Source organism: Centroberyx gerrardi, chromosome 20, assembly GCF_048128805.1.
Source record: "Centroberyx gerrardi isolate f3 chromosome 20, fCenGer3.hap1.cur.20231027, whole genome shotgun sequence".
NCBI lineage: Eukaryota > Metazoa > Chordata > Actinopteri > Beryciformes > Berycidae > Centroberyx > Centroberyx gerrardi.
In genome coordinates this window covers 18753958-18776853 of record NC_136016.1, presented here as the reverse complement: position 1 = coordinate 18776853, position 22896 = coordinate 18753958, and the positions used below count along the sequence as shown (strand labels likewise).

General features: G+C 42.6%; 1 protein-coding gene across 1 annotated transcript; it reads right to left on the bottom strand.

Moving 5' to 3' along the window:
• Positions 1 to 656: 656 nt before the first annotated feature.
• ace (angiotensin I converting enzyme (peptidyl-dipeptidase A) 1) lies at positions 657 to 21007 on the bottom strand. Its single transcript, XM_071926689.2, has 25 exons — positions 20553 to 21007; positions 17187 to 17357; positions 16925 to 17006; positions 15778 to 15921; positions 15038 to 15229; positions 14651 to 14748; positions 14247 to 14416; positions 13408 to 13631; positions 13071 to 13215; positions 12288 to 12386; positions 10499 to 10621; positions 10181 to 10386; positions 9572 to 9708; positions 9095 to 9253; positions 7999 to 8086; positions 7372 to 7515; positions 6443 to 6634; positions 5849 to 5946; positions 5037 to 5209; positions 4464 to 4687; positions 4067 to 4211; positions 3745 to 3843; positions 3215 to 3337; positions 2381 to 2565; positions 657 to 1287 (listed from the first exon to the last, which is right to left on the bottom strand). The coding sequence occupies exons 1-25, from the start codon at positions 20772 to 20774 to the stop codon at positions 1097 to 1099; spliced, it is 3834 nt and encodes a 1277-aa protein (XP_071782790.1). The 5' UTR covers positions 20775 to 21007; the 3' UTR covers positions 657 to 1096.
• Between the last annotated feature and the right edge of the window lie 1889 nt (positions 21008 to 22896).

The window sequence follows — 22896 nt, the reverse complement described above, 5'->3', positions numbered from 1 at the left end:
TTGTTGATGGGATGGCTGGAGTTCACTTAAATCCTCAGTGGCCCTTGTGATTATTATTTATTACACTGTATTATGTGATTACACTAGAGTACCTATCCTCAAGAAATCACTTATAGGGAGTCGCAACACTGGACTAAATAATGTATGATATTGTATCTGGAGATTTCATGATATTGGTAAGCTCCAGTATAGATGCAATATAAATTGTAGATAATGACAAGTTACATTGAATTATGATAGTGAAATATGATTCCATGGACTATTTGAATGAATGCATATTTCATTTGCTTGTGTTGTTTCTGTCCCTGTGCTTTGTATTTTCGTACAAGTCAGCAAGCTGACTCTTGGATTGTTTCCAAGCCATTGTGGCCCCCATTGAGGTCAACCTCCAGCACTGGAACTAGACTGGACCGACAGAAGACAGTCATCTGATGTTCTCTGGTGGGACTGAGTGTTTCGTTACCACTCCAGTCCCTGTCACCTGAGAGCCCACAGGTATTCTGTTGTGAGACTCTCTATCTGTGGCCATTACAGAGGCTCCATTGACTCAGTCAGCAAAGAGGGAAGGGCTGAAACCAATGCACAAACTCCTCTCTCTGTGGTGGTGTTGTTTTTTTACTGTGCAGTTTCAATGTAATTAAACTGTTTGTAAGAACCTCGGTGGTTAAATTGCTGCCTGGATGGAGCGAGTCATTCCTTGTTTTCTACAATGTCTTACTTGAATACACAGCCAAAAGAAATGTCATATTTCTTTATTCTAGAAAGGCAAAGGATTCAACAAAAATCAAATATTCAAAAATGCTTACACAATTAAAGACTTTACAAACATTCATTTGAAACATTTCCTCCCTAAACATTCAAATATTACAAATAAATTACAAAACTGTAAGGTTCTTTTGCATAGCCAAAATAATTTGACTCCAAGTGTATACAATAAATATACAAGACTAGGGAGGGAAGCAGACCAAAAAGAAAAGCAAATTTGATCAGATGTACTGTGCAGTACACAAAAACATTGATGTTCACATTGAGGTTGGTACTGTGCTAGCTACAGTAAGTTAGGCATTACTTCAGCCCCTTTAGCCATCGTTAATGACTAGTCTTTTTGCTTGAGCTCCATCGTTGATAAGGACTTTTCAGGCTTTTTTGACTTCCTGTACTTGTAGGCCAATAGGATGGTGGCCACCAGGAGGACCAGGCCAAGGACCAATAGGATCCACTGGCCAGCTATGGCAGCTGCACTGTCCAAATTCATACCCAGGAAGTCCACTTTTTCTTTAGGGGTACCTGTGCAACACACACACACAGACACACACAACTGAATGAGCAACATGCTGGATATCAATTCAATTCAATTCAAATCTGCTTTATTGGCATGGCAGAAAGGATCTATGTTGCCAAAGCATTTGCAAAGGATAAAGTCAAATAAATAATGGATAATAAACAATCAATTCTACAGATTGTAGAATGCAATGCAGAATAGCATGTAAAAGTAATTATACATATACATTACAAAATAATTGAAGTCAATGTATAACAATACAGGACATTGGGAGGGGTGGGGAGCATTTCTGACAAGACTAAATTTACAAAATCATTTTCAAAATGTACATTTTCTCCTGTATTATTTTATCCCATACGGATGTCTGTAGTTTTTGTTATAAATAACCTTCACAAAACATTTGCCTCCAAATTTCCATGGTGTTCTTAATGCTACAGGACATAATAATGTTAATCACAATCAGCAAGAGGGCTGATTTTTAGAATGATTTTATACCTCTTGCTCCTTTTCAGTCTTTTTGAGGTAACGCGGTCACTTTCTGTCTTTCTTTTGCCTTTTTACCTCCTTCCTCTTCTAGCTATGCTTTACTCATTTTTGCAGTCTGCATCTCTCCCTCGATCCCTCTAACACCAGCTGTGCTCTCTCGTCTTTTCCAATCTCCCTGACTATTCCCCGCTTTCTCTTCCTGGCTCTCTCTCTTTCGCTCTCTCTCTCTCTGTTGCTCTTTTTCTCATCTATCTAATCTCTACACATCCTTTCAGCAGGATCTCATCAGTAAAACAAGGGGCGCAGGAGATTGATTTCATTGTAAGCCGCAGTTAAGGAGAAAAACAAAATTAATGCCTCCCTCTGAAGACGAATGAGCCACTTTGTTTTTTTCTGGGAAAGAGTTCACCAAAAGCTTTGGCTTTAAGTTTGGAACACTTATTTAACAAACTGTCTACGCTATTCTAAATATACTGTTTCATAAGTCCTCATATTCCAAACATTTTCTAAGACTTGAATGAATAGGTCTGCCTGTATGCGAGTGCTTGTGTGTGTGCTTATGTGGAGGCATAAGCGTGTGTGTGGGTGCTTGCATGAGTGTGTCCGACATACTTAGAGGTTTCCAGTCGTACTCGGGCCACCCGCGGATATCGCTGTTCTTGTTGTTCTCTGTCTCCAGCCATTCAATCAGAGGTTGGAAGTACTCCATGAGTGGCTGGGCGGTCATTTTGGGCTGTTTGGTGATCATGGTCATAGCCTCTGGCCAGGGCTTACTGAAGCCCAGCTTCATCACATCACTGCAAACACCACAGGTCAGAGAGGGAGTTAGAGGAGGCAAAGGTTAGGAAATACAAAAACACATGGCGTGAAGCATCTTCTTCACCAGCTGGCCACACTGGCAAGTGAATTGACTGTACAGAATCTGTACTTGTTAGAATAGAAACACTGATTGCAGATTTGTACCTGCCAAAGTGGCTAGTGAAATCGACAGACTTACCAGCCACAGTCAGAATTTGTGAGCACTAGGCTACTACTAGTGTTAATCTCAAGCTCCAGTAACAGATACTTGTGTATTATTTTAAATCAAAGTAAGACACTCACATCAACACATCATTTAATTGTTTGTTGTGCCTGTGTGCATATATACCTTTATGCATGCATCTGTGTGTGCGTGCATGCGTGTGTGTGTGTGGGGGGGTATGTTTGGGTATGTGTAGGTACTTGTGAATACATGTGGGTACGTGTGGGTGAATATGGGTAGGTGTGGGTACATGTGGATACATTTAAGTACATGTGGGTACAAATATGTGTGTAAATGTGAATACATGTGGGTATATGTGGGTACATGTGAATATGGTTTGGGTACATGTGGGTGAATATGGGTAGGTGTGGGTACATGTGGTTATGGGTGGGTATACCTAGGTACATGTATGTGTGTGTGCTTACCCCAGCAGTTTCCCAGCGTCTTTAGACTGGTAGATATCACAGGTGTGGAGGGGCCCGTCATGCTTGGCAGCCTGACACAGAGCCTTGTGGAACTGAAACTGGATGATGAAGCTAACAAAGTACCTGATGGAAGATTATTAAACATGCCCGGTCATATGGTTGTCCTTTGAGCTTTATTGTCCACACGTGGAAATTTACTTTGTTCGGACCAGCAGAACCCAACACACACACACACACACACACACACATACACACACACAAACAGTGTCTATTTCCAGCACAGTAAAACAAAAACATTACTGTTCTCCCTAACAAAAACTGGTACTGTTACATCAGCTGCTCATAATGGTGATTACATTTTCAGCCATGTGACTAGGAGCACATAATGTTCTACACAGGCTATGTCCATGTGTTTATATGTATCTTATCTATCTGTAGTCGGTTAGAGTGTTAGATGACTGAGCAGTTATCAAGTTGTGTGTGCTCAGTTATCAGGTGTCATGTTTGTTCTGCAGAATCAGATAACATACCTGACGTAGGGAACGTTAGCAGGGATGTGGAACTTCGCACCCGGGTCGAAGTCATCCTCGGTACGGGTTATCGGTGGGCACAGACCCTGGTACTTCATTCTGCAACGCAAACGGAAAGTGTATCATCTAATCATTATTTAAGTAAATAATTAATTCATGCACTCATTTATTCACTCTCTCGCTCACACAATCAATCAATCAATCAGTCAATCAACCGCTTGTCTGTTCACTCAATAACTCACCTCCATTTAATCGTTTATTTGTATCTATCAAGGTGGGAGAAGTTGTAGATGGTAATTGTAGAGGTACTGGTGGTCTTTACCTGAGGTTCCACCACTCCTTGTTATAGTCAGAGGCTGGGATGCGTCCGTCAAACACCTTCCATCTCCACTGGTCCATCAGGTAGCCGAAGGGTAGGAAGGCGATCTTGTCCAGGGCCATGCTCATTAGGAAATTGATGTCACTCTCTAGAAAAGGGGTCAGACGAAGGAAAAACATGAGCTGAACATTGTATTTTAACGTCACATAATGTACCTATAAAACTATACAGCACATGTAGCATTCTCTTAACAAAAACAGCCAAAGAGACACATTATGTACCTGGATCTGAACAGTTTCATGAAATGGATTCTACTCTCAATACTTCGATGCAGCAATTTTCAGAAGGAAAAGCACTTCCCCTAATGTGCCTACAGTATCCATCACGTATGGCCACTCACTGTGGTTGTTCTCCACCTTGTCCAGGAGGCCGATGCTGTTCAGATGTTTGGGGGTAGCCACAGACAGGGCTAGTACATCGCCAATGGCCTCATGGAACCCGGGGTTGGCTCCGTCGCGGAAGGACACAGGCTGGTCCTGGTACTGCAGGAAGTACTGAACGTGGCCCATCTCATGGTGCACCGTGATCAGGTCGTCCATAGTCACCACTGTGCACTGCTTGATCCTGGAAGCGCAAACAAGGAAATGATGATGGCGAATTCTGATAGAGGAGGCAGTGAGGGATCATTCAAAAGTCTAAACCAATGGAATATGAGTCAGAGAGAAAGGCAGTTTTATTTGATGGGAGGGGTGCGGAGGGGTGAGATAATTCAAAAATCTGATGGTTTTATTGGTTAGAAATGTATATTTACACCTACTAGTGCAGTACGAGGTCACTATGAAAGATACTCTGTTGTCCAGGAAGTAAAAGTAATGAGGTTTCATTTCATGGGGACTTTAAATCTTCTACACAAGACCACCAATTTGTCTTATGGTAGCCTATTATCCAATTCTCAAAATAGCTGAAGTTTAACCTGAAGTCTTTTCGGTTGTAGAAGTCCCATGCAGAGGCGTGGCACACCACCTTTCGTCCGTCAGAAGGTTTCTCCAGCATGGACTTTTTCCAGAACTCTTCTGGCATGGGCAGCAGACCCAGAGAGGTGAAGAACTTATCTGATTCATTAAACATTCTGATGGCATTCCAGCCCTGAATGGGGAAAGAGGAGTATGAGTGAAGATATGGATGTACATGTACATTTGAAGGATTTTGTTCCACAATGAGATAACCACCATTTGGAAAAAGTGACACCTACTCTACATCCTTGATTGATAAAACACTTTTACAGACTGGATCTTCTATATTTTAGAGATATTGAAAGATGAACCTTAGGTAATACTTTTTCTAGAAAATTAATATATATACCATTTTGAAATAGAACTCATATATACAGTAGTATTCATATATTATGTACACGTGTCGTATCAGTCATGGTTGTCCGTTGTGACTGCTGCTTTTTGCAAGTTTAATTCAGTGTAATTACAAGCCTGTGGACTTATGCTCATGCTGTTTGATCCTCAACTTTGGCCCAAATCCGAGCCTCATTTGCACTGAGACGAAATGATCCTTGACCTCTGAAGCTGCAAGGCGAGCGGTGGAAGTATGTCAGTGTGTGTGAGTGTGTGTGTGAGAAAGAGAGAGTTAGTAATGTCTTTGTGTTTGTGCATCACTGAATATTTTGGTACAAGGGAGCCAGGATTGCTTGCAGTCTTGCTATGTGTGTGTCTTTGTGTGTTCATGTGTGTAACGGTGATCATTATGCAACAGCCGGCTGACGTCTTCATTCACCTTTGCCACCATAGCTGGCGTGGCGTCAACTTGCGTGGCATCCGGGTAGGGCATGGCCAAATCCATGATGCCAGACCACGTCTGTGCCCACATGTTCCCTAAAAGGATAGAAGACAGCATTCATATTTCATCCTCTGAGCATAAAAAGTTATGGAAAGGGTTATCTTCTACTCTGCCAGTGTTAAACCCAGTGGGATTTGTGACTGTGAGTCAGTCCAATCCCTAGCCGTGTGGAACTGTCACACACAATGTCACGCTTGACGCCTCTGAAAGCAAATTAAATCCTGCCTAAACCCGAAAGCATGTACAGCCAACAACAGAATATCAATGGGGAATGCTCACACATAAAAGGAGAGTTTTGGCTATAGTGATAGAACCAGTTTTGGATTCCTTAGTGAAATACTGATTGAAGTGCAGCTTTGTCCAGTGACCTTAGCCTCAACTCCCTGCACTCTTGAACACATTAAAGCCTAGACGTAATCAAAATTACTAAATTTCTTTAGGCAATGTAAAGTCACAAATATTGTAATTCCATGACATCCAGCCCAAAGAGCCACTGCTCTTTCCAAGAAAGTTCCTCCCTGTGGCACTTACCCAGCAAATGAGCAGGAATGGGTCCCTTCAGGTTGACGTGCTCGGCACCATACTTTTTGTAGAGAGCTCTGCGAACGTAGGCATGCACATTCTGATAGAGGGGCTCCAGCTCCTTCCACAGAGTCTCCAGGTCCTGCTCAAAGGTGGGGGTTTCATACAGGGAGCGCCAGAAAGCCCCGTTGTCAGTGTGACCTACAGAGAGCACCAGGGGTACAAACACCCATCAATGAGGAGTAGTTAGTCTTGGGGTTTGTAACTTGCAAAGGCAATGCAAATTGTTTTATGCAAACATTTCTTGGAAATAATCTCAGGTTGACTAATTAAGGTTGAGCTAAACATTATGGGAGGTGTGCAAGTTAGCTAACTGGCAAACTTGAATGCCAAGGAAGGAACTCTGGTCAAAATAAAAATAAAATATATGTGGTAATGAATTATTTTTTCATTTACTCTTGACCATGACATTCATCATCTTGGATAGCTACAGCTAGCCAACTAGCTTACCTATACCTACCCATAGGCTAGTATGCCTAGTTTGAATTTGGAAGGTCAGCTAAACTCACTTGTGAGATAACTTAGTATGGCTAGGATTGCATTTTTTCATTTACTAGCAGGAGCACTAGGCTTCATAATATTAGCTACCCCCTCTTACCCCTTGCCTTTTTCACTAGGCTTAAGTCTAATGAGAAAAGAAAGAAAACTGTGGTTCTTTGGCTCCGCCCGTTGAGGTTTAACTCGACCAATCAGATTATTTCTGCCTCCAGAACAGCTCTGCCTCTGAGAAACTCCAATCTGCAATCCTCTCAAATCATTAACCACTGAGCTGGTAAAGTTATCAGCTGTACTCTACGTCGCTGAAGGACTGTAGCCTTTATGGAAAGTTTTTTTTTACTCTGAAAGCACTAGCAGCACTTTTATTTTTAAGGTCATACCGTTGAGTTTGGCAGCTTTGTTGGCCAGCTCAACATATCTCTTGTAATCCTGCCGCAGTGCTTTGCCAGCAGCGTCTCTCCAGCCCTTCCAGGCAAACAACAGCTCGTCGTAATCTCTGGACTCAGCCATGATCTTCTGGAGATCTGAAACACAGCGGCTTCTTTTATTACACTAGCTTTACATACAGTATTTGCCTGAGTGTGCAGCACAAGCCCTGCTGGATAGATGAGGTGATGACTACACACAGTGACTATAAAATAGGCCTCCTGTTTGACAGCTGAGGTTCAGTGAAAACACTAATTGTTTGGTGACTAACCACTACTGTACATGAATATATAATGGGTTAAATTCCAAAATGTATTGTCCATTGTGGAATTTTTTTTTGCTTCATATTCATTGCACAATGTTTATATATATATATATATATATATATATATATACATATATATAGATAGATAGATAGATAGATAGATAGATAGATAGATAGATAGATAGATAGATAGATAGATAAATAATCAATAGTAAGTTTTCATGCCAGTACACTGAGTAGTCTGAGTATGTGTCATATTTTCAAATGGATTTAGCCTTTTGGAATGAAACTCTTCATATGCATTGCATAGTCTAACCTGGATCCAGTGGATGGCAGGTTCCGTCATCTCTGCAAGCCTCAGCGACGCTGTACTTGGTCTCCATGTTGGACAGGAGAGTGTTGTACTGTGAAGGTAAAGACACCCACCAAGCATTAGATCTCATTTAAATCATCAGCCACCATCCTGTTTTTCCATGTCATATTTGATAAACCTAGCTCTTTCTAGGTGCTCGGGTGGAGGGGTAGGGTAAGTGGTATCATTGGAGTGAGTGAAACTTTAAAAGCTCCATCTGTTAACACCTAAGTGCTGTGGCAGCACAGTGTTGCTGTAACTAAGATTCCATTCATGCATTGACTTATAGCCACTGCAGTTAGAAAATCACAGCTACTGCCTGGAGCACACCAGCCTCCAGTTGGTTGATGCCTGTGTGTCTAGCCTACTGCCTGGTGTACGAGTGCACACTTCCCTTACGCAGGGCTCCTGGGGCTCTGCATGGCCTAATGCATACTGTAATTCCCCTAAGCAAAGCGCATTGCAAAAAGTGTTACACACAAATGGGCAAACGAATGAATAAACACACGGAGCACCTAAAAAAACAGTATCAAATTAGCCCATGCCACGCATATTGGAGTTTTAATCATACAAGCATTTCTCAGAGGCAGAAATAATCTTATTGGTTGAATTAAACCTCAATGGGCGGAGCTACAGTTTTTCAGAGCTAGCTAACGGGCAAACTAACAAAATTTAAATAATTGGCATTCATGAGCTTGTAAGATCAGCAGGCCAGCTAAAGAGCTCACCTAGATGGCTAGAGGCTAATATGGCTAGTTAGATAGCTAGTTTGAAGGTCAGCTAAGCTAAATGGCTAGCCTAGATAATTTGGCATACTAGATTCATTTTTATTTTCAGTTAGTAGCAGAGCGCTAGGCTTCATAATACTAGCTTCCTCTTCTCTTACCCCTTGCCTTTTTCACTGAGCTTCAGTCTAACATTACTTACAAATTACTTAGGAAACTGTGGTTCTTTGGCTCCGCCCATTGAGATTTAACTAAACCAATACGACTATTTGTGCCCCCGGAGCAGCTCTGCCTCAGAGAAATGTTTGTATAACTGAAACTGCTGTCCTCCGCACCTCTTCCAGTTCTGCTTTCGGCAGTCCGGCCCTCTCAATGTCGCTGAGTTTCTTGATGATGCGTTTGACGGAGCCGTCCTGGAAGTCAGTGGTGTCGTACAGACGGGCCTTCTGTCCGTACTCCAGGGTGTGGTTGGACATCTCCAGGTTCTTCTCCAGCTAAGGCAGAATAATGAATACTCTTTACATAGCTAATTATATGTCAATGAAACAGGATAGAGGGATGGATGGATGGATGGATGGATAGATAGATAGATATAGATTCATTCATTCATTGACTCAGTGACTTAATCATTCATTGGTGCATTTATTGATTCATTTATTGATTCATTTACTGATTCACTGAATTTGTGCAGTGGTTTGAAAATCAGCCATGAGGTCCAACAGGCCTTCACATTTGACAAGACAGAATGCAGGCAGAGGGCTGAACAGGGTTAGTGGAGCTGGGTGGAGTCGGCAGGCAGACTAAGGGCTCACCATCGTCTGCTTGTTGGCTTCGTTGATGTCAGTGTTGTACGCCCAAGAGGCCTCGGTGTAGGCATTCCACACTATCTCCGCTGTGCTGTTGTATTCCTCGAGGAACGCTTTCGCTTGAAGCTCATCCGTATTCTTATCTGGGCAGACAAGGAGAGGGACAGGTCAGACGAGGTGCGGGATGTGTTGATAGTCAATGCGTAAATGAAGATCCATGTGGTTAAGTCTGCAAAAAATTCTTTTAAAAGTACCCGATGTTTCATATAGATACCAAGAATGGTACAAAGAAAGGATAAGGAATAAATAAATGAAAAAATAAAAAGATTTTTATGCACTAGGATTATGGAATACACTGCTACACAAAGAATCACAGAAGCAGCCAAAGATTCTGGTTTACATTCCTCTGGTATTCACTGTGTATTTTGGTTTTATTGTGATTTTAATCTGCATTCCTCCAAGTGATTTTAATGTGTGTTTTCCTTTAGTCATCTTCTATCTACTTGATGAACAGTATTTGATCTCTTCTATTTTGATGCATTTTAAAGAGCTTTGACATACTGCATACTCGGGATTTTTGTCTACTCAGTATTAGCCTGTCCCACCGAATCTTACCAATATCCTCAGGGTAGCCCTCAGGGATGGGCGGGACCCAGTTGAAGTCCGGCCAGCCCAGGGTCTCTTCCACGTTCTGCTTTTCTAGCCATTTAATAATGGGGTCAAAGTATCTCATCAGTGCACCGGCGTCCATCTTGTTGGTGCCCAGGGCCTCCTGGAGCACTTCAGGCCAAGGTTTGGAAGAGCCAGACCGAAGAACCTTCCTGGAAGAAGAAGATTGAAATTGTTGCATCCATAAACTGCATCCATAAACCATTACTTGCTCCTTCTATCTGTAAAATTGATGAGCTCTGGAGGCCCTATCAGAACACATACTGTAAGATGGCTCCCGCCTCCTTGGACCGGTAGATGTCACATGTGTGCAGAGGGCCGGTGTGCTTGGCTGCCTGACACAGTTTCTCATGGAACTGGAACTGCAGAATGAAGCTGACAAAATACCTGCAGGGGAACAAACCAAACACTGAGTCATCTCTTTTGTGCATCACGTTTATGCTACTACTACTAATAATAATAATCACCACCATCACATCATCATCATCTTTATTTAGGCTATATAGGCCTTTTCAAAACACAGTTACAAAGTGTTTTATAAAAGCAAGGCAAGAAACCATAAAAGGGAGGTCAAAAACAGAAGTGATTAAAGGTAATTACATAAAAGCAAGTTTATGAAAATGAGTTTTAGGAAGTGATTTAAAAGATGATACAGATTTAGCCAGGCAGGTTGTTGTTGTTGAGACCTGATTGGAGATGTTGGTTCTTGTTTTTAATCTGCATTTTGGAACAGCCCATGGGAACCTGCCCAAGGACCTCAGGCTGCGATCTGGCTCATATGGTGTTTATAGATCTGTGATATAGCCAAAGACCCATCCGCGTCTTAAAAGTGATGAGTGAAATATTCAACTTTATTCTGAAACTAAAGGCAACCGCTATAAAGAAAGCTGAGGCTTTCCACTTACGAGACTTAGTTTGTGACCAAGTAGAAGCGTGTAAATGGAGGATAAGATGCGGCCTAAAATGTATCCACACATGTGATGTCTGCTAAAGAAAAGGATGAGGAGTTGCACCAGTAAAGAATTATGTCCCTGAGACCAGCTCACTTTCTCAAGTGATCTAATAAAATGGTCTACAGTATCAAAGGCCTCACTGATATCTAAAATAATTAAAATGGAACATTTTAGGGATTAACTAAGGAATTCACATTCAACATGTGTCTGTTTGTCTGTTTAACAAACTCTGTGTTTGACTAACTGTCATTCTCCACTTTTGAAAGAAAACAGCTGGGGCCAGAGGCTTTTGGAACAAGCTTCCTGCCATTGTAAGGGCAGCAGACACTTTCTCTGTATTTAAGTCCAGACTAAAGCACCAGTTAGTCAGTGCAGTCAAACTTCTTCCAACCAGACTTTGGTGTTACACACACAAACTGAAAGGTTTAATAAACATAAAGAAAGCAACTCACTTTTCAGCAGAAACTCACTTATAAACATTTCAGCAGAAATATGTGCTAGAAGTGTGATTTTCAGACCTATTTCACCATACAAAGGCAGTGAATGGAGAGAGAAAAAAACACAATTCTCCAATCTCCTCTACCAGAGCAACAGATAACAGAGAATCACCGATTTTGGGGTTTTATCATGTACACAACCCAAGAAACTACCAAAGTTCAACATCACTTTAATTCCAACATTACCGACCATTTCTTTCCCTTTGTTTACTTCCCTGCAGTCTGTCATTCACTTATTACTTCTGCAGACATCCTTATAGCCACTCATGTGCACACACACACACACACACACACACACACATTTCTTGGAATGTATAACGTAACTGTTCTGTCCCTTGTTTTATCTTCAGTTGTGTTGTCCTTGGTGTTCTGTAAAGCTCTTTGTGACAATAAGCCTGTGTGTGTCAAGCACTTGACCAGCCAACTAGGAAAAACAATGACAAAACTAAAAAAAGCTATTATGTAACATTCCATGAGAGTAGTGGAAAAATGAAAACATCAATGGCCCAAGTTTATTGTCATATTTGTATGAGGCGTTTATCACTGTGGTGTGTACTGTGTTAGGCAGTGGTGGCAGTTGGAGTGGTTTGGACAGGATGGTACCTGATGTACGGCGTGTTTCCAGGAATGTGGTATTTTGCCCCCGCATCAAAGTGCTCCTCTGTGCGACTGGTGGGTGGGCAGATGCCTTGGTATTTTGTCCTTTAAAAAGGAATGGCAGAAGGGATAGGTGGATTCAGAACACATTAGCATAGGTTATATAACTCAGACATGTTTTCTGGAAAATTGCTCCCTCTGACTTTTTTTTTTTTATTTGTTTTTTTTTTTTACGTTTATTTTTCCAGGAATCATCGGCTGATACGTGCACACACGCACATGTTCCTGCAACGCTTCACTTCACACTCACACAGTTACACATATTTGCATCTGGGAGCTGCCCAGTAAAACCACAGTCATGTACTGTTGACTCCACTGGAGCTGTCGGGGGTTGTGCCTTGCTCAAGAGCACCTCGGTAGGTGTTGAGGGACGGTACACACAGAAAAATAAAGGTGCCAACTGGAACTGAAAATGGCTCTTCGGAGTGATGCCATAGAAGAACAAGTACCTTTTAATATCCCAAAAAACATATATGGTTCTTTGGAAATGAGGTTATACAAGGGCAGATAAACAAAAACACAATGCAGGTGTCTAAACAAAGGAGTGCAGAAATAGTTCTTTAAAGAACCTTGGTCTGAAAGGTTCTTTGTCTATGGTTCTTTCTATGGCATCACTCCAAAGAACCATTTTCGGCAGCTTTATTTTTGCATCGCTCATTCACTTTCCCAAACCACATTTTCTCAGCCGGTCCAAAGATTCAAACGAGTGATCTTTACATAAATGCCTACCTGAGGTACCACCACTCAGAGTTGTAGCGCTCTGGAGGGGTGCGTCCGCTGAACACGCCCCATCTCCACTGGTCGATGAGGTAGCCGAAGGGGAGGAAGGCCATCTTCTCTAGACCCATCTTCAACAGGTAGTTAATGTCGGTCTCTGCAGAAACGGCATAGCACCAGTGATTAGGAATAAAGCACTTAATAAGTCATCTAATTCCCTGATGTTAACAATTTAACCCCATTGCCAGTTCTATGGCTTGTGGCTTGTGGATTTTATTTATTGTTTTTGAGAACTTTGTTGCTGTATTCTGAAAAGTGCTTTTTAAGTGACGTTTATTATTATAATTACCATAGTCAGTGGTCAGAGACTTCAGCAGGCCGATGGTGTGCAGATGTTTGGGTGTGGAGACAGAGAGAGACAGGACATCGCCGATAGCCTCGTGGAAACCGGGGTTGGCTCCGCGCCGGAAGCCCACAGGCAGGTCCTGGTACTGCAGGTAGTACTCCACATGTCCCATCTCGTGATGCACCGTGAAGAGCTGCTCCATAGTCACTGTGGTGCACTGCTTGATCCTGATGAGGAGGAAACATCAATCAATCCCTTATCAGTCAGTATAATCAACTATTATCAGTGGTAATGGCAGATATACACAGAATACACTACCAGTCAAAAGTTTGGACACCTGATTGAATGTACTACGTTTTTCATTCTCTTAAAGCCGTTTTGATCTAAAGGCTTCTGCTTAAATGCTTGAAATTTGTTTCTTAAACAAATATAAATAGTGAAGTTGATCCTATGTATGAATTTCTTTCCAAAGCCTTTGCCTTTCCATCAAGGCAAAGGGCGGCTACTTTAAAGAATCTAAAATATAAGATAGTTTTGATTTAAAACTTGTTTTGGTCACTGCATGATTCCATCTGTGTTATTTTATAGTTTTGATGTCTTTACTATTCTAAAATGTGCAAAATATCAAAAATAAAGAAAAATGCATGTGTCCAAACTTTTAACTGGTAGTGTGTATTGATAGAGCACCAATGATGTACTTCTGAAGGGAGAACACTTACTATTCCTTAGATATTCACAATGTAGAATCATCACAATATCCCTTTCATCCCTTTTCATCTTGTAAATCAGCAGTGTTTGAAGTGTAAATATAAGCTGAGCTCGCTTTAGCTTGTCTGTTTTACCTGAAGTCTTTGCGGTTGTAGAAGTCCCAGGCGGACGCGTGGCACACCACCTCCCGACCATCAGGCTTCTCCAGCATGGATTCGTCCCAGAACTCCTGGGGCATCTCAATCAAGCCCAGAGAGGTGAAGAACTCCTCAGCAACACGAAACATGTGCGTGGCATTGTAGCCCTGGAGAGAGAGAGGGAACAATTACACAACTCTTGATTCACCTCAGTGGTCTCTGGCAAAGCGAACTTCAACAGAAAAACAGAAAGGGTTGGATTTCACTGTCTGCAAGACCTAACAAGTGAATTTCATTTTTTCCCTCTTAGTATGCATCCTTTTCAGTTCATTCTATTGACCCAAAAGCAATCACACTGCAGCTTCCCACACTTCCACCATGTCAGCTTTCCCCTCACTCACTTGTTTGACCATTTCATCAGTCACGTCCACGTTGGGTTTGTCAGGAAAGGGGATCATCATGTCATAGACATTGTTCCAGGTCTGAGCCCACATGTTTCCTGAAGGAGAGGGAGAACAGACACTCAAGCATCAGCCGTAACTTGCTGTGGGGCTTCTCCACTCACAAGCACTGTAGGAACCGCTTACATGTTTGTTTAAAACAATGAGACAAAATTACCGGCAATGGTGCGCCTCAATAGTTTGGATTGTCACCAGGAGTCGGTGTGATTACATTTCGCTTGCTTTTCTATGCATTTATATATATTGACTGTTTATGTATAATGTGTAACACACATTCATGCCTCCAGCCAGATATACTGGCAACATAAAAAGGTGCATCTGCTGTACCTAGCAGGTGAGCAGGGATGGGTCCTTTGAGGTTGATGTACTTGGGGCCGTACTGGTTGTAGAGCTTGCGGCGGACAAAAGCATGCAGGTGCTGGTAGAGGGGCTCTACGGTCTTGTAGATTTTCTCCAAGTCCTCCTCAAACGTTGGAGTCTCATACCAGGAGCGCCAGTCATCTCCAGTGTCCTTAAAACCTAGACAGGACATAATGTTCATCTTCTCTCTCTCCTCTGCTCTCCTCCTTCCCTCGCTACTTACAGTAGTTACCATTGCAGCAATTACTCCTTTGAAGCGTCAAAATTGCAATGTATAAAAATAGCACGTTTGCCAAATGTTTGCCTGATGTATAAAATATTTTTTTTTAAATGTACACTACCAGTCAAAAGTTTGAACACCCCTGATTTAATGTATTATGTTTTTCATGATCTTAAAGTCATTTTGATCTAAAGGCTTATGCTTAAATGCTTGTTTCTTGCACAAATATAAATAGTGAAGTTGATCCTATGTATGAATTTCTTTCCAAAGCCTTTGCCTTTCCATCAAGGCAAAGGGCGGCTACTTTAAAGAATATAAAATATAAAGTAGTTTTGATTTGTTTAACGCTTTTTTTTGGTCACTGCATAATTCTACTACTTTAAAGAATATAAAATATAAGATAGATTTGTAAAAATAAAGAAAAATGTGTCCAAACTTTTGACTTGTAGTGTAATTGCAACATCAAAGGTCATGGTGAAGTTCCTACCGTCAGCTTGAGAGGCCTTGTTGCTGAGCTGCACAAATTTGGGGTAGTACTGCCGAAGAGGTACACCTGATGCGTTGTGCCAGCCCTCCCAGGCGTACAGCAGCCTCTTGTAGCTCCTGGAGTTGGCCATGATATTTGTCAGCTCTGGAGAGGGAACAAAATCCAACACACCCTCAGTCACAGAGACTATGACAGCAAAGAGAGGGAAGCTGAGGCCTCATACGGTGCCCAAACAGAAAGAGGAGGCAAAAGCAAGAGCAGAGAGGTTTCCTAAAACAATCAAGATGTATTGGTGTTTAGATGACTTCATGCTCTCTCAGCAGGAAAACAGATACATTACACAAGAGGTTAGCCTTGAGTTATGATGACTCCATGGTATCCTGAGCATCGACATACATCTTCAAAAAGCCAGGCGTAGGAAATGAAGGCGAGGAAAAGGTGAAAGTTGAAGGAACATGGTGGGTTTTGTGGAAAAAGAGATAGCCTCTGTGGTGGGGGTCTGTGTTTGTTATTAGAATGAAGCCAGTGTTTTTTGTGAAGGGGTGTGTCCGCTTAGATACTTACAGTGACCCTGTTCCTCCCTAGAGTGTTTTCACGGCATGATTATGAAACTAATAATAATCCAAGAGCTTTCCCTTAACAGCAATAAACAAGACCATTTGCATTTAACGGTAATTGTTTCCATGATCTAGGCCCTGGCCGAAATAGCTATTTTTGCTCCGTGTATATGGCACTGTGTGTGTTGGCAAGCATTACTCACAATTAATTTTTGGCAGTTGCTGCTGACAAAGCACAGGACCATTGTTTACCACACACTTTGATGACGGAGAATAAGTGATGATGGCTTTTGTACTGTGGCGTTAAAAGCTCCTAGCATGCTGTTTCTATAGCTTTTTACTCAACACCTATGAAGCACAACCATAACGCTTCCTTTAGAGACCTCTCTGAAGTAATTGTCCCCATCCTGTTGTTTTTCCTAGAGGCGATAGGATCTTAACCACTTACTACTGTTTTGCTTTCCGGGCTCCCAAGACCCCTTCCATATTGTTGTTTGTTTCATATTCCTCAACCTTGTTCTGTTTCTTTCAGATATTCTAAGAAATCAGTTTCAAATAACTCATGTGAACATTTATTTTTACCAACTTACCAGGCTCCAGGCTCCAGCATTCGTTTGGGCACACCTTGGCTGTTGAATAGATTTTGTCCATGGTGCTGAGAATTTCATTATACTGGAGACAAGAAAAGAGAGTGGAAATCATTCTTTCATTTTAGAAAGAGTTCAGCAATCCGCTTACATTTCTGCTGATACAGTAGCACATTACAAGGAGCGCTACCATTGCTAAGAAATCATGCATGGACACTGTCTGCTCCAGTCTTTCCCAATTATAAAACATGAAATAGAAACAAACCTGCTCTCTCTCATTCTGCGGCAGGTTGGCGGCTCCCAGTGTGCTGATCTTGCCTATCAGCTTCTTGACATCAGCGTCAGGGAGGTTGTCCAGAAACTCAGGAGGGAACACCTGCTTGGCCTTCTTCCCCCAGGCCTCAGTGAAGGCCTGCTCTTCCAGGGATGCATTTACCTATAGAGGCAGAGAGGAGGAGGAGATGCTGAATGTGGGGCTACATCAAATACACACCCCTATGGATGACAATGATATAGTTTATTATCTCGGCAAATATTAAGACATAAAGATCTGAGATTTAAGGGCTTGCAAAAAGGGGATTGTGAATATACTCTAAAGCATCAATTCTGCAGCTTCTGTAGTGTCCTTTAGTGAAGGCTAGTGAAGGTCCAGAGTGATGGGATTAAATAGAAAAAACATTGGAAACATGAGTTATTTTCCTGACAAGCTCCAAGGTGAAAGAAAAGAGTCAAGTTGCCAGAGCTCAAGGATAACATTCAAAAAAATCTTCCCTACTCTCAAGTACACATGCTCATGTATGGCCTCGCTGCAGCTTAAGAGCTTTTCTTTATGGCATCCTGGAAGGTCATGGACATGTGCGGCGTATTCAATATGTAATGACAGCGCTGGAGAAATGCATTGAGTCAAGGCCACTGTGAAACATTACATGGATAGTATATGTAGCGCGCATTGCTTTGCTTCTACTCAAAATGATAAATTTGCTAAATAAATAACTATTGCTACGTTATTATCGCACTGTGTGACATGTTCTATATACCAATGTGACATTTCATTTGCTGCAGAAAAAAGATGGCCATGTACTGTGCTGCAAGTGTGTACTTTGTAGGTCGCTGTCATGTTGAAGTGAAGGAATGCAACTAGTAAATTGGGACAATGGAAAATATCTTCACATGCACTACTGTTGTCGTAACTAAAGAGCAAGGAGTCAGTGCTTGTCCAAACTCTCCACACACATCCTGATAAAGTTGACAGAACAGTAGCTTCATTCCAGTAATGTTTTCATTGAAGCCCAGCTTATCTGTCTTGCTCCCACCATCCACTAAATAACAGAAAACTGGTGACAGTGGGTTGAGGCATTAACTCTGACCTTTGCGCTCTTCCTCTCAATCTCTGTCTTTTTCTCTATCGTTTTTTCCAGCCAGCCTCCACCCATTCGTTCACCCAGATTAGCAGATTCTCACCCAAAGAAACACAATAAGATAAGGCTGAAATGCCGTTTCGCTGATTCTCCCTCCCTCAAGGTCTTCCTGTTGTATAAACTGCAATGTGTTTTGGAGGGACTGGCATTACAAATGGCACAAGGTTCACTTCAAAATGTTAACAGTAATCTCTCCTTTAACAATTCAGTTAAATGTTCATATTCGTTTAAACTTGTATGTGCACTGGGGATGAATGGACTTGCATCACTACCTAAATGACACGGTATTCAGCACAGTGTAAGTGCTTCTTATGGCGCTCAATTATACATTCAAGCCACGGCAAAAAGCTGGCAATATGAGGTGAAATGAATGACTTTGAAGGCAACTGAGCCTCGGGTCTGGTCCTGACACTTATAGGCAGCTGGTAATCCATTCTGAGGTTCAAAGGATATCAGTCATGGGTGTCCACTCTCATCGCTTTTTATTCAGTGTAATTATAAGCCTGTGGACTGATCCGCATGCTGTTTGATCCTCTATACTGGCTCTAACCTGAGCCTCATTTGCACGGAGACAAAATCACCGTTCACCTCTGAAGCTACATGGGCAGTGGTGGAAGCATGTGTTCGCGCGCGCGCATGTGTGTGTGTGTGTGTGTGTGTGTGTGTGTGCATTGTAGATGGTATTTTACCTTTCTAGACCATTTATCAGTGCCTGTCCTTCATTACCTGCAATTTATTTTCAAATAAGGCCAATTTCAAGGATGAACCCTATGAATCAGGTAATGTGACCCACAGTGCAGCGCTGACTGGAATGCCAACGTTAGCATAAAAATTAAAAAAGCATGACAGCCATTTTTATTCTCTGGCAGGCTGAACGGCCACGCTGCCCCTGCCTGCCAGGTCGGATGGCGCTCGATGCTCTGATTCACTTTGATCCCATCTTTGAAGTGTCCAGAACAATAGCGCTCATACGTGGCAGCCTACAGGTTAGCCTTAAGCCTGCTCATCTTTCGCCTCACATCCTGGACGCTTTCTGGAGAGCAGGACACGTTCTATAGTTTGACCCCGCTGACACCGGCGTGGCGGGGGCCGGAGCTACACCTGTTGTGTTCAGTGTGTGAGGAGAGCAGCTCCCTAAGCCTGGATAGTGTAGTGAAATCCTGTTGTGACAGCTGTCCAAGCACACACAGAAAAAAGCCCCGAGGCTCTGCCCGGAGTGTGTATGTGTGTGTTTGAGAAATTGCTTTCATAAGTGTGTGCGTGTGTGTGTGTGTGTGTGTGTGTGTGTGTGTGGGTATGACCGAGTAAGTGAGTATTCATGAATGTGTGTGTGTGTGTGTGACTGAGTAAGTGAGTATTCATGAATGTGTGTGTGTGTGTGTGTGTGTGTGTGTGTGTGTGTGTGTGTGTGTGTGTGTGTGTGTGTTTATTCATTTCTGCCTTAAGGCCAGAAAATACTCTTGCACGCCTCTGCAATTTTATTGGTTCCGTCCTGGCTGTAGTTTTCTCCTGTTTTACAGTCGGTATCATCTCTCCCCAGTCCTCTATGCTTATGCAAATGTTCCTCAAACATATGGCAAGAAGAAATTGTAAACCGAAGCCATCTGCCGTTCATGTTAATGTCTTATTGCCTGCCTCTGAAAAGCCCCAGTTTTACATTACTACAAAGGAGAGACATTTTGCTGGGCTTCAAATATCTCTATGCTCGACCATAAAGACTGGAGTCTAGCAATGTGTAAAACTGCATACTGTAGTGAGTGAAATTGCACTTTGCCTGACGTTCAGCACAAAGTAAAAATATCAAAAATCAGACAGTTGAACAAATAAACAGTTGACATATTAAGCTCGCAAGACCCCCTGCAAATTTATTCAGAACTTGAAGACGTTCGCGCCACAGGCATTCAGATCCGTTTCATATTTCCAGAAACACACAAGCTGAGTTGGCCGCTTTGGGAGGAAACTGAGCATGTAATTCTGGAGGGAGATGAATAGGGGTGATCTCCAAGTCAACCAGGGCTCGGCTCCCCAGAAACCCCTGACCGTGCATGCATTTGTGATTGCGAGGCGCCAGTCCTGGCAGGGACTTCTCTGACTAACAGCACACTGCTCTAAGGAAGCCAATTTCACATCAGCATACGGGAAAGGTTCAACTCACACATCAACCACTAAGTTCAAGATGCCTAATCTCTGTGTTTCTATGGAGAACGTCCTACCTGCAGCTCGGAGTTGTAGTCCGTCAAGTTGGTGTTGTAGTTCCAGCTGGCGGTGACACTGTGGAAGAGCACCTGCTCGGCCGTGCTGTTGTAGTCGCTGACAAACCTTGCTGCTTCAGCTGTCGTGTTGGAGTATTCCCCCGGCAGCCAGCTGGCAGGTAGAGCCTCACAGAGTCCCAAGACCGGCAGCAGCAGCACCGCTGCCCACAGAAACCTGTCCATCCTGCTCCACTTGGCTCTCGCTCCCACCAAAGAAAAAGTGCAGGGTAAAAACACACTACAGTGGAAAGTGGAAGAGTTGGAAGAAGAGGCTAAAAATATACTTCTTCCAGTGAAGTGAGAGTACACCTTCACCCCGGGGCTGTTGTCTCATCCACTCCCTCACTGCTCCTTACCAGCCTGTCAGCCTGTCTGCTGGTGAAATGCACAGAAGCCACAGCTAGCTGCTTTTTAAGTACCAGTTTAACCCAGCCCACACTTCTCTGCAGCCTTCCCTCTCACCAGTTTACAGCACTGGACCTATTCCCCCCCCCCTCTCTCTCCCTTCCTTACTCCCTTCTCTCCTCCCTCCCTCCTTTCCTTCACCTGGATGCCAGAGTTTGGTTGGACAGCGGTGAATATGATCAGATCCCAAGTTCTGTAACTCCTGTACTGTGGCAGATAAGATATAAGCTGTGACACATCAATGCTGCCTGTCTGCCTGCCTGCCTGCCTGCCTGCCTGCAGAGTGGCAGCTCCTCAATAACCAGCACTCGAGGGTCTGGGAGGGACTCCACGTACTTTGCTCTCAGTTCCCTCCCTCAGCTTAGTGACAAGGGGAGGGGAGGGGGAGTTAGAAAAGACAGGGGAAATGAAAGAGAGAGGGGATAGGAGAATTAAATGGGGGGTTGAGGGGGGAGGGGGAGGGGGTGAAAGGGCTGAAAGAGATAAGCAGAAAAAGAGAGAGAGATATGCATAAAATGGTGAACGGGGCCCACCTTGAATCCTCTGTTTTATATTTCCCCATCTCTCCGTTTCTCTCTCTCATCTGAGGATTGAAAGATTATATCAAACGACAGCAAAAATGGAACCAGTGTAATTTATCATGTGGTCAACACTTGTCTTAATATAGGTTTCCCAGATTCCCACGCAAAATTGACAAAGGACACTATTGGAAGATCGCAAGTCTGCAAGCACCCCTTCCAAATGATTCAAAAAACAGGCTTTGCTGTTTTGGGTAGCAGCTGAGACAGTTGACAGGTCTTTTTTAAGAAACGGGAGGTACACAACTGTCAAACAGTGAAGGGATTTACAAGCTGTCTCCATTCTTGGCATCAGTATTGTGAATAGTCTTCATCCAAAGTGTACTATAGCTTGTAACAAACCCTCTGTCATTGGCTGTTGCACGGCAACTGCCGGCGCAAAGCTATACCGCAGCTTATATCAGTCAGTTTCCTATGAGAGGGCTCTGGAAAGAAAAATTATATATTACACAATCAGTATAGTATTTGAGTTTTTCACACAAGTGAGGAGGATAAATATTCCATGGAGCTATTAATTAGCCCAACATGTGGGAATATTGCACATGTGCAATGTGTTGCGACCTGCAGGAATTCTCTGAGAGAGCGCTTTGAAAGAGGTTTGATTACAGTATATGTCACTCATAACCCTTTCAGTGCAGATTTAATGTAGGGATGTTAAATCCTACTGTACATGATGGATTCTGCACAAAGCACATCGCCATGTATTTGACAGATTTTATCCAAAATATTTATTTTGGCAGTGAGAAACATATACACTGAAATAATGGGGCAGTTTTTGGGTTACTAATTCATGTTGCTTCAATCCAGTAAAGAAGAAGAATACGCTGTCTTTCAATATGGTGTCATGCAGATACTGTGTCACAGGTTTTCAGTTTGACAGACTCCATTATAAACTCACTCACATCTCAACAGAGACCAGAGCTGCAGAGCTGAACTTTGTTGCAGGTGTTATTCATGTTAGCAAGGACTAGCTGATAGCTTTCTATCACAGAAGGTGAGTCTCTTCCCAGTCTGGAACAACAGGTCCCATTCAGCTTGATGTTAATGATCAAGCCAAATCAAAAGTTGGCTCTTCATTTTGACAAAGGATAGAGTTTTAACCAGAGGAATTTGTTCAGTTGGCCTCCTGCTACATTTAGACTGTAGTCTGTTATATATTATCATGCCATTTTCACACATTCACACAAATCCAACAAAATTTGACACAGTTACTATCACTATGAGCAAGAATTAACACAGAGAAATAGAGAAGGTGTTCAATTTCTTTCTTCTTGTCAGTTTTAGTAGCATTACATTTAGTAACATTTTCCACAAATTATACT

Excerpts from the sequence above, each read along its gene's own strand:
- ace (XM_071926689.2), bottom strand. The coding sequence starts at position 20,774 with ATGGACAGGTTTCTGTGGGCAGCGGTGCTGCTGCTGCCGGTCTTGGGA. Across the intron at positions 5,210-5,848 it reads CGCCAGCTATGGTGGCAAAG|GGCTGGAATGCCATCAGAAT; the intron begins GTGAATGAAGAC and ends TTCCCCATTCAG. Across the intron at positions 4,688-5,036 it reads TACAACCGAAAAGACTTCAG|GATCAAGCAGTGCACAGTGG; the intron begins GTTAAACTTCAG and ends TTGCGCTTCCAG.